Here is a 12,001-nt window from a genome sequence, read left to right as displayed (position 1 = left end):
AGGGGAACTTGGGAAGGATTTAGGATAATTGATCTTCAGCCCGCAAACCCCAGGAGCATTACTCATGTTTTTACACATCGTCCCCGAAGATGAATTGGACAGATATGGCCGAAATCAATCCCCCTTTCCATGCTGCGCGCTGTATAGTTGTATATTTATTCTGTTGCAGACGCGGGTCAAGCGGTGGCTGGTGCCTGGTTGCAGGAGGAGAAGGAGGAGGGTGGAAATTGCCTTCATCATACAGAAGGTCCTTGGTCAAACAATTTGTGTGGCTTCTTGCTTTCTGACATTTGAGGGACTTTCTGGGCGTGTTGAATACAGTCAGCAAGAGAAGGTGTAACCAGCAAAGTGAACAGATCACGATGGTTTCGGCACAACAGCGACGGCCAAGTAATGAGTCTTTCCTCACTTTTGTCTCAACGTTTGCCAACAAAACACTTAATCCGCTGTGTGCTGCCGTGCCATCCACCCGTGGTTGGATGGTACGGCAGCACACAGGCCCGACTTCAGCGTTGGTCAGGCGAGTATGCAAGCCCAGCAACAGAAACATTCATAACAGCGTTATCCTGACAAAGAGCTCAGCGGGAGAAGACAAACCTCTGCAACACTACAGCACACCGACAATCCATCTCCCTGGCGCCGCAGACATCTTTAAGGAACTCCGCTTCTATAGGAGAGGGAGCTGTGAGAGTATGGATCTCCTCTCCAGACAGAGACTCGATTCTCCGGGGAATGAAGCGGTTTAGGGAAAGCATAACAGAGCAGGGGGAAGTTACTACCAAGAATAACGAAACGAGATGGGGAACTTTCGCTGCGGATACAAATACTGTAGGCCCCGGTGTCACCAAGCATTTATCACGACCACACACACAGTCTGCTTTTAATAGGCTTACACTGTGAGCTCACATGAACTCATAGTTTCAAATAGTTGCAGCACTTGGTTTTGGCCCTCATTCGTATTTTTTAGAGTTTTTCTTTTACACGGAATGGAAACCTCATTTGCTAAAAAAAAAAAGATAAGTATTTTTTTTTTTTTCTGGTAAAGCATCTCGTTTTATGAAGTCAGGTTTCAGGTACAAAATGTCTCTTAAAAGATTTTAGAAATTTAGAAATTGAACAATACATTGGCATTGAACACAAATAACATCAAGGACAGATTTAATCATGATGAATAACTAACAATAAGAAAATGCCATATAACACTGATGCAAGTATTATAAAAAAAAAAAAAAACTTCCAGGCCATAGCCAGTTTAAGATCTGGGTGTTCCTTGAATGGAATTTATCCTGGAATGTAGCAGTGGGTTAGCTTTGGTTCAACGCTAATCACGCTTTGGTAGTACAGTACAGAGAGTACAACAAAATACAGGGCATTGAACTCCAATAACGACGCGATATACAGGAGCCAACGCACGTCAGATAAATATCTACAAACACCAACATCTCTTTGACCAGCGATGGCCCATGGAACCATCTCAACTTGAATGAACAACAAAAGGTTTCACACATCTTATCCAGTGTTAAGGCACATGTTGCTGTTGAGAGAATCTCAATGTATGAATGGTTCTCTCTCCAACACGCAAATAAGGATGACACTTTCAAGGTGCAGATCTTTGGAAACAAACAACAAACTGACTATCTTTAGCATACAGCCTGACTGGGTGTTTGTATAGAATTAAAATCACGTTGTGCTTTGGGAAAGTGCCAATAGGAACAGTATCCTGCATCTGAACACACCGAAAGAACCAACAATCTCTGATCTGATCTTTCTTTTCACGAAACGTAGACTACTTCTGAAATCCTGTCTGCAATATTTGAAAAAAAGCTTGTTGTGTACTTTCACTTCATTTGAATAAAAGTACTTGGGAGCAGGCAGCAGCCTGAACAGATGGAATGTAAATGTGGACACATGCGCACACACAAGGACAGATCTCACACACACACACACACACACACACACACACACACACACACACACACACACACACACACACACACACACACACACACACACACACACACACACACACACACACAGATATTAATATGATGCAGTAATTGAATGGAGCAACTTTACTCCACATCCTGTAGCATTGGGAACCGATCCATCTTCCAGGCTGATTACATTTCCAACAAACCACATTTATCCTTATTGTTGTTTTACACCCACTGTGTGCTACATCAATATTTCTTCCTGCTCTTTTCTCGTGGAAAAGAAAAAGCACTTTGGATGGAGAATATATAAAATGGAGAATGTATTAAATGGATCTTGATGTGGTAGAACCATTCCATACTAGCGAATAGCGTTTGGAATCCGAACAAAAATCAGACCATTAAAATCTCTTCTCTCCGCTACACCGGTCCTAAACCGGTGTCGAAAACCGGACACATAGAATTACGGTAAAAAGGAAAATAATGAGAAAACGAATAAAAAGACTGAATGAATTAAACATCCATAATCCCATCCCAATCTAATGCCTCAGTATCGCTTGTGTTTGGTTTAACTTCCAGAATGAATAGGACGTCGTATCAAAGGGAGATGGTATGACTATTCTTAAATAAAATGCCTGTTCACAAGTACTGAAATGCATAATTAGCTCAAAAAAATCTTCCAGAATTGAAATATATTGAAGATATTCCAGTTCCTTTTAAACTCAACCGCGATCTTCACGGTCTCGGAATATAAAAGCAAGTAAGTACCTAATTTCGTCTTTATAAAAACAATCCTCTTGAAAAATATAATATATATATATATATCAACTTAAAAAAAAAGCTATCGTGCAAAATGTTGAGTAACATTAAATACATCCATCCTGGGCTGGGTCCTAGAGCCGGTCCTCTTCAGAATAGTCTGCAGCAATCGACTGCTCGGCCTGGGTCCTGGTTCGGCGCTCCACAGGGGGGGTCTGCGGGTCCGACCCCTGGTTCTTCTGCTCCCAGTTCCGGGTGTAGGCGACGCACTGCGACCGCCCACCAGGGGGCGCGCCCAGCTCCACCCCCATCTCCACCCCCACCTCCTCTGTCTGGAGGAGGAGGAGCGGCGGCGGTGGAGGTGGTGGGGGGGGAGGAGGAGGAGTGGAGGGGACGTCCGACCGCCGGAGCGGCGCGGACCCTTCCGGGGGGTGGGCGACCCGCGACCCCTCCGTGACCCAGGGAAGTTCTTTGGCGGCGTCCAGGCGGGACTGCGCGTCGTCCGTCGCTATCGACAGACCGCGGCCCTCTGAAGTCCTTGCCTCCGCCGCCGCGTCCTTTGGTGCGGTCGGCGTGCTCTGGGCGCTGCTCTGCGGGTGGTCTTTGGGAGGGAAGTATCTGGGGAAGGGGTTGCTGAGGGAGGGGAAGGCCGTCCTCAGGCCCAGGGGGTCGGAGGGGGTCGAGGCGAGGCGTCCCAGGCTGAGGATGTTGCCGTGGGTCTGGCGGCAGAGTCGGTCCAGCTGGCGGCCCACTTTGGTGGGGCTGGGGAACAGGGAGCCCTGGCACGCCCGGTAGAAGTATCTGGAAGACGGAGGGAGGGAGGGAGGGAGAGGGAGAGGGAGAGGGAGAGGAGAGAGAGAGAGAGAGAGAGAGAGAGAGAGAGAGAGAGAGAGAGAGAGAGAGAGAGAGAGAGAGACAGCAGATCCTATAAAGTTACTATTTAGTCAGCATTCAATCCAAAAGGACTAGATTATTAAGATACATTCTCATGAAGGGGCACGTAGGGGTTAGGAAATCTTGCTCAAGGATATATAGATGGTAACCAACATGTTTTTTTTTTAACTGATTCAGTGATCCCCCCCAAAAAAATTGACATGCAGACAATTTCCGATATTATATTATTCCAATATTAATTGACGTACTGTTTGTGCATAATATCTTTTAGCAATTGTAACCGCTACACTTTCCCCCAGGGATGCATAAAGTCCCTCGACCAAAAGAGTGAATCAACTCCAGCCGTGAAGAGACCCCACCGTGTCCCTGCCTTGTTTGTGGGTACCTGGGCAGCAGAGCGGTGACGGGAGTGACGAGGCAGAGCAGGTAGAAGCGGGGCTCCAGCAGCAGCCTCTGGATGGTCCAGTAGGGGTTGGAGGGGGCGTAGCAGGTGGGACACGACGAGTTGTAGCTCAACGCCACGGCGAAGAACAGACACGCGCTGAACACGATGGAGGCCCAGTTCATCCACGTCTGTGAGGACAGTGGGAGAAGATGGAGAGAGAGAGAGAGGCGAGAAGAGAGGGAGTGAGTGAATGAGAGAGGGGAGGGGAGGGGGGGGAGGGGGGGAAGAGATGAGAGGGAGAAAGAAGAGAGGAGAGACAGAGGATAAAGCAGGAGGAAGAGGGACATTAAAGAGGGGGAGGGGAAGCGGGAAGAGGAACATATTAAAGAGAGGGAGGGTAGATGGAGATGAAGCAAGTGGGAAGAAGAGGGACATAGGAAAGTAAGAATAAGAAAATAAGAATGGTAAACGGAGAGAAAGAGAATAAAACGGACACGAAATAGAGGGAGGGGAGACAGAGGGAGAAAGAGAGAAGTCAACAAGACATTTGATTACAGATAAGTTTCCATCCAGCCTTATCAGCTCAGGCACACACAAACACTCGGGACAGCAGCGAGCAATAGGCATAAATAATACATTATACATGATTCAGTTACTCAGGAAATTCCACATCTTCCCCCCCCCCCCCCCACCTCCTGACACCTCCTCCACCCTCCTCCCCCTCCTCAAAGAGGGAGTACAGCTCCCAGGGCTCCATGCCAGCTTGTCCCGGTCAACCGGAGGATGCATCCGGTCTGACCGCTGGACTTCTCGGAGTGCTGCTGCTTCTAGCAACCGATTGGAGCACTCCCGGGGGGGGGAAAGGGAGTTTCTCCCGTACAGAGCAAGGACCTGCCAGCCGGGGGGATTTATGGTTTCAGCTGCAGCGTAATGGAAGTGGTGGGGCGGGGGGGGGGGAAACGCGGCTAGTACCCAGGAGCGCACCGAGAATACAGTTTAAGATAACTGGGATCAATAAGACGGTCCGACTGGGAGACGTCACCAGACAAAGAGCACAAAGTCCAAACCCAAAACAGGAGCGGGTCATTCCCCGGGTTCCTTGACCACCTCCACCTGGCTGTCTCAATGTGTAGCGCCTGTGTGTAGCAGGGGGGAGGAGGAGGAGGAGTGATGGGAGGAGGTGGCTGGGGGTGGACGGAGGGAGAGGGGTGAGTCTAAAAGAGGTGGAGGGGTGGGCTAGGCGGGTGGAGGAGGGAATTGGGTGGAAGGGAGGCTAGAGATCTGGGTAGAGGGTGGTAGAGGTGGACGGAGGGGGTGGTAGAGGTGGACGGAGGGGGTGGTAGAGATGGATGGAGGGGGTGGTAGAGGTGGATGGAGGGGGTGGTAGAGGTGGACGGAGGGGGTGGTAGAGGTGGACGGAGGGGGTGGTAGAGGTGGACGGAGGGGGTGGTAGAGGTGGATGGAGGGTGTAGCTGTCGGGGGGGGGGGGGGGTGTTATATGGCATTGACAGCTGCGTCTCAATCTAATCAGCTGCAGATATTGTAGTGGTGCCCATGCGACCAGGTGCCAACAAGTTTGCCCGCATTCATGTTCTGAGGGAGGGGTGGAGGGGGAGGAGAAGGAGGAGGGGGAGGAGGAGGAGGAGGGGTGGGGGGGTGGAGGGGGAGGGGGCTCACGTTTCTGTTTCTGACAGTTTGTGGTGCTCAGCACATGGGGTTGATGTGCTGAACTGCATGGAAAATATGCAAGATGGAAACATTGGTAGAATTAGCTTCTTGGCCGGTGGCTGTGAAGGTCGGGGAGGGCTCGTTCCCGGTGTCTCACCCAGGTCTTGGTCTCGATGCCCAGGTGCAGCAGGATGGTGATGAGGGCCAGCGTGGTGATGGGGGTCCCCCACGTAAACAAGTCCACATCAGAGTCAGCATAGGCCTAGAGAGCGAGAGAGAGAGAGAGAGAGAGAGAGAGAGAGAGAGAGAGAGAGAGAGAGAGAGAGAGAGAGAGAGAGAGAGAGAGAGAGAGAGCGACAGAGAGAGAGAGAGCGAGAGAGTGAGAGAGACAGAGAGAGAGCGAGAGAGTGAGAGAGACAGAGAGAGCGAGAGAGCGAGAGACAGAGAGCGAGAGAGCGAGAGAGAGAGAGCGAGACAGAGAGAGAGAGTGAGACAGAGTGAGACAGCGAGACACAGAAAGAGTGAGACAGAGAGAGCGAGACAGAGACAGAGAGAGATCGTGATGGAGACACAGAGAGAGAGTAAGACAGAGAGAGAGAGACAAAGAGAGAGAGAGACAGAGAGAGAGAGTTAGAGAGTTACAGAATTACACAGAGCGAGATGAATATTGAGTGTGTGAGCCCGGCCAGGCAGCGGGGTATGGAGGAAGGTGTAGTGTTAGTACCCTGTGATAAATCATTTATATCTAATGTAGTTTTTTGCTGCATTGTGCACAAACTCTGAATGGCAGCTTTACAGGGTTTCTGCTTTGCTGTTCACCACCTGGACTCACACAGTCCCTGCACACTCACACCCTCTTTCAACACACACACACACACACACACACACCTCTCATCAAATCATGTACAGTCTGCAGTCGGGTAGATCTTATTTGTATTTGTTTGCGTGCGCTGCAGCGTGGCACAGAGGGAACTCACAAAGTAGGGGATGAAGAAGCAGACCAGGCTCTGGTAGAAGGCATCCATCATGTTCATCCAGAACATGTATGGCTTGTACTCCTGCAGGACACACAGCTTAGTGTGACACACAATGTAGATGCGCACGCACACACACAATGTAGATAAGCACACACACAATGTAGATAGGCCCACACACACACACACAATGTAGATACGCCCACACACACACAAAATGTAGATACGCCCACACACACACAAAATGTAGATATGCCCACACACACACAAAATGTAGATAATGCCCACACACACACAAAATGTAGATATGCCCACACACACACACACACACACACACGGCTATGGATTAATCTTCCGTAATGAATGTATTACTCATACGGATGAGTAAGATGCACTATTTACCAACTCGACTTACAGTGAATTAAGGGCTTTAAGGAGCAGCTAGGGGGGTGGGGACATCTTGCTCAAGGATGCCTAAAGGTAGCTGGGCACCCTAAGGTGTTAACCATGGGGATTAAACACAGAACTTTCCTTAACCCTAACCACTAGACTATCCTGCCCCCCACGCAAATGTTAGGTCAGGACGCCGTGCATTCAACCACGAGGGCGTTGATGCACGGTTTTAACTCCAAACGACTCCACAACCTCCGCGACGGTGAACCCGGACACGCGGCCCCACAACGCTACCTCAGAGTTCTGTCCGTTCATGTAGAGCTGAGGTAGGGCCTGCAGGGTGCGGCCGGACACGTCCTTGTCCAGGGTGCCGGTGACCAGCTGGGGGAAGGCGGAGAACATGAGGTTGAAGAACACCAGGTACCACTGGTCCACCATGGAGGAGCCCGAGAACCCGCAGTAGAACTGGAACCAGAAGATGAGCGCCACGAACATCTGGGGGAGACCGGAGCACGGCGGGAACGGAGGAATTCATCGGTTAATGGAGGAAATCGTTACTTTGGTAGTTAATAAATGCGTGCATTATTGACGTAATCAATTCATTCATGAGTTCATTCATAGATGGATGACTCCAGGATAGGTGGAGTGGATGAAAAATGAATAAATAAAATCATTCATGTTTAAATTAGATGGCTTAATGGCATAATGGACGGATAGATGGACAAGTTAGGGAATTAATGGATGGAGAAATGAATGAATGGACAGATGAAGTCGTAGTAGATGAGTGACTGAATTTATGGTTTTATTCATTGATGAAAAGATGGATGAAATCATGGACAGATAATTTACTGACTGAATGGATGAACGAATGGAGCGAGTCGATGTACGGTCAGTTTTATGAATGATGAATTACTCATTAAGAATGAGTAAGAGTGTGTGTGTGTGTGTGTGTGTGTGTGTGTGTGTGTGTGTGTGTGTGTGTGTGTGTGTGTGTGTGTGTGTGTGTGTGTGTGTGTGTGTGTGTGTGTGTGTGTGTGTGTGTGTGTGACACAGCGACACAGCAATCGAGCCACTTAAGTATCCCTCATTGCATTGCTTTAACCAGATTACAGCTAGTCTGGCTTCCAGGGACCGGGGAGCAGGTGCCATTACATTCAGGTACACATCGGTACCGCTATTACGTCAATAGTACTACCCAGGGCAGGAGCTTCCACAAAGCACGGTAATAGCTGTGATCTGTGTGCTGCTTACTGCAGTGTAAGTGGTCCTGGTTCCACTACGGCGTGACGCAGCATAACAGCCTGGTTCTGCTCAGGACTCACGGTACAGAACAGAACGAAACACTTTGCTCGCTTCCCCACCCCCACCCCTCCCCTCCCCTCCCCCACAAAGAAACCACAGGGGGGGTTTTTTAACAGAACATCCCAGAATGTTCCTCTGCTCTCTGCGAAACGGCCACGTTTCAAAAGAGAAAAGCCAACCGAAATGTATTTAAGGAATAATCCTCTTCACCATGTAATCGAATAGAACAGATCCACAGCCCTCAGAAAGTTTGCCCGCTGCTTTGAAATTTAAATGTTTAAAACATGTCTTTAATAACGGGGATTCCTGCCTCTGTGAAGCACCAAAGGGCATTCGAGTTTCAAGGGTGCCATTGGAATAAACTCGCCCAGGAAACACGGACCCTCCGAAAAAAACGTCAATAGTGAGCATGTACGGAGCAGAGAGGCTGGAGAGCCTGGGAGACGGGGGGGGGGGGGGGGGCGGCGGTGGAAGGGTGCCAGAGGAACTCACAGCGTTCTTGTAGAAGAAGTAGAGAATCATGTTGGCTAGTCTAGAGTAGCACCAGTGTCCGTGGACCAGGAGAAGCTTCTGGAGGTACTGGAATCGCGGGAGGGCAAAGTCACTGGCCATGACCGCCTGCACAGAACCAGGGAGAAACACGTTAGGTGGGTCCCAGACGATGTGAGTGTTCAGGGTATGGTGTGGGTGCCAGTAGATGTGTGTGTGTGTGTGTGTGTGTGTGTGTTCAGGGTATGGTGTGGGTGCCAGTAGATGTGGGTGTCCAGGGTATGGTGTGGGTGATAGTACATGTGTGTGCTGTGTGGGTGCCAGTAGATGTGGGTGCTAGTAGATGTGGTTGTGGGTGCCAGTAGATGTGGGTGTTCAGTGTGTGGTGTGGGTGCTAGTGGATGTGTGTGTGGTGTGGGTGCTAGAAGATGTGTGTGTGGTGTGGGTGCTAGAAGATGTGTGTGTGGTGTGGGTGCTAGTGGATGTGTGGGTGCTAGTGGATGTGTGTGTGTGGTGTGGGTGCTAGTGGATGTGTGTGTGTGGTGTGGGTGCTAGAGGATGTGTGTGTGGTGTGGGTGCTAGTGGATGTGTGTGTGGTGTGGGTGCTAGTGGATGTGGGGTGGGGTGGGTGAGGGGGCGGGGCCTGTGACACCCGGAGAGAGCCCGCGGCAGAGATAATAACAAAAAACTATAAATAAAAACAAAGTTGACAAGAGCAGCACTTTTGAAGGGGCATTGTTCTGCCGTGGGCCCCAGAGGCCGACCCTGCCCCGACCCGGGGGCCCGCAGGTCCGAACCGGCTGACTCGGGTCTTATCCGCTCGCCCCGTGTCACCGGGACAGAGGTGCTGATGACGGGGAATACGCTAACGGGCTGCTGCTCGGTTGGAATTAAAAAAATATCTCATCATCTGCATCCTCAGCCCATCGTGTCCATCGCGGTCCGAATATCGTCCGTTTTCTCTCCCCTTCGCGCAATAACCCGGGGCTGGACTCGTCGGAAAGTCACCCGCACCCGTTAACGGACCCGACGGCACGTCTCGCCCCGAAAAGCACACTCGCTTCATCACACCCCCCACGTGAAACACGGCGGCTGTCAGACCCACACCGTCAACAAGACGAACACGGTCGACGCCGCGTCTAAGAGCAGCTTTACCGTCTGCTACGCCGCTAATGGCCGCGGTTAAAAAATAAATAAAAAAAAGGCACGGTGCGACGTTGGGGGGGTGGGGGGGGGTAGGGAGAGAGAGAGAGCGAGACGGGCGTGTTAATCATACCGGGACCCCGCCCTCGGCGTGCAGGGCGAGCGGCCGGCGGCTCGTTAAGACCGGCGGTTATTAACGATGATGGATGGGCCGGCGGCGGCCGAGGACAGGATGCGCAGTCTTTAAGCAGATGTGCAGCACAGCAGCGGCCGGCCGCCTCGGAGGGGAGGCTGATTGGACGGCTCCATCACCGCCAGGACGCCGGGCGCCGTCCCGCTGAGCGGGGGGGGGGGGCGGAGCCTACCTGAGCCCTGGAGGGGGAGTGGAGGGGGAGTGGAGGGGGGGGGGGGTGTTGGGTGGATGTGGGTGGGGTGGGGGCGGAGCCTACCTGAGCCCTGGAGGGGGAGCGGAGCGGGGGGGGGGTGTTGGGTGGATGTGAGGGGGCATGGCAACCTCTGAAAAGAGTTGAGGGGTGGGGCAAAGGCTCTTGAGGCGGATGTGGGGCGAGTTATGGTTGGACGTCGACCGCAACGCAAAGGGGGTTTACAGACCCGTTACGTCCTTGCGGACCCCTCCTTGCGTCCACAGCGAGGACCTGAGGTGCGCCTCCCCTGCCTCGCCCAGCGTCGAAGGCGAGGCAGCAGCAAGGGCTGCGATTGGTCCGCTCACTAAAACCCGACGCAGAGCCGAAACAGGCTCACTGTTCACCAACCGCGTTGAAGCGTCCACGCGGTCGTCACGTCACGCCGACGTGGAACCATGACCGAGCCTTAAGGATCGGCGTTGGCAGGGTACCCAGAATAGTAGCTTGCCCCGTGCTGCGGGAACATTTAGTGGCTGCTATTCCACCACGGGGAGCGAGCGGGTGTGAATGACGTCGTACATCACGTTGAGTGGCCATAGTGTGCAGGAAAGCTCTATGTAAAATGCGGTTCATTTATTTTGTTGACTGTTCATCACCACAGTAGATACACGGACTATACTCTACTTAACCCACCAGACTTTTACCCCACAGTCAATGTATAAATCTCTCTCTCTCGCCCCACCTGCATGCCCTCCTGCCCCGAGATGCCGACGCCCACATCCGCCACCTGGATCATGCTGACATCATTAGCTCCATCACCTGATGGAGACAGACAGACAGACAGACAGACAGACAATGCATTTTTTATTCAAAAAATAAACCATAAAGATTACAAAATGAATAAGCTAGCTAGCATCAGCTAGCCATCGTAGCCCGAGACGTGCGATAGCGCGGGGGCGCTGGCGGCGGTTAAACGCTAAACAACAGTTTCCATTAGTGGCGGCCCTTAACCGCCAGTTGTTTGGTTGGCAAGAGCACTTGGACTCAAAGGGACCAGAGTGTCCCTGAACTGGAGGCCGAGCCGCGGTAAGTGCCCCTGGGCCGGGGCATTCTTTACTTTCGTAGCATCTCAGGAGCGCTGCTATTTATGGCATGTCAGCCAATAACCTTCGATCCCCAGATAACCAAAAGCCATTAAACCATCAGGGACATTTGGAGCGGCTGGCCGACATGCAGGCTTGTTTTGCTGTATCAACTATTTCAATTTTTTAGATAAAACATCAGGGCTCTCGAGTTTTGAACTGAATTCAGAGTGAGATTTTGTCGGCGGCGGCGGGGTGGGGGGGGGAATATTAACATGTGACTGCATACAAATGTGTCCACAGACATGGTGACTAATGAATGATAGTAAGCATTATTGGCCCTTAACACTAATATTCAGAAACAACACTGCCTCAAAAGGCTATTGGCTTAAGCAACACCAGTAGAGGCGTATACTTTTCCCTGAACTTTTAAATGTTGCAAACGTGCAAAAACATAATTATATATTTATGTGGCATTCAGTCCAATGCTTAAAATATATCTGTGGCATTCAGTAGGCCAATGCTGTGGTAAAGTGTGTAAAGTATGACCAAGTGTTTTTTTCTGTTCAATAGATAAAACTTCCCCTGTAGGAGAAATTTGTTAATGTTTGTCCCT

General features: G+C 51.0%; 1 protein-coding gene across 1 annotated transcript in view; it reads right to left on the bottom strand.

Annotated features, from left to right (window-relative positions):
• Window positions 1–2,128: 2,128 nt before the first annotated feature.
• atp10a (ATPase phospholipid transporting 10A) overlaps window positions 2,129–12,001 on the bottom strand; it is a 35,404-nt gene continuing 25,531 nt past the window's right edge. The window contains exons 14-20 of the mRNA XM_084472940.1: window positions 11,046–11,122; window positions 8,799–8,924; window positions 7,299–7,499; window positions 6,615–6,695; window positions 5,795–5,899; window positions 3,970–4,157; window positions 2,129–3,491 (exon numbers count right to left, since the gene is read on the bottom strand). Of these exons, the coding sequence (XP_084329066.1) occupies window positions 2,825–3,491; window positions 3,970–4,157; window positions 5,795–5,899; window positions 6,615–6,695; window positions 7,299–7,499; window positions 8,799–8,924; window positions 11,046–11,122 (1,445 nt within the window). The 3' untranslated portion in view covers window positions 2,129–2,824. The remainder of the gene's footprint in view (window positions 3,492–3,969; window positions 4,158–5,794; window positions 5,900–6,614; window positions 6,696–7,298; window positions 7,500–8,798; window positions 8,925–11,045; window positions 11,123–12,001) is intronic.

This window comes from Micromesistius poutassou, assembly GCF_964030765.1.
Source record: "Micromesistius poutassou genome assembly, chromosome: 9".
In the NCBI taxonomy this organism is placed as follows: Eukaryota; Metazoa; Chordata; class Actinopteri; order Gadiformes; family Gadidae; genus Micromesistius; species Micromesistius poutassou.
Note: the sequence above shows the minus strand (reverse complement) of the source record. Positions and strands in the feature narration are given on the sequence as shown.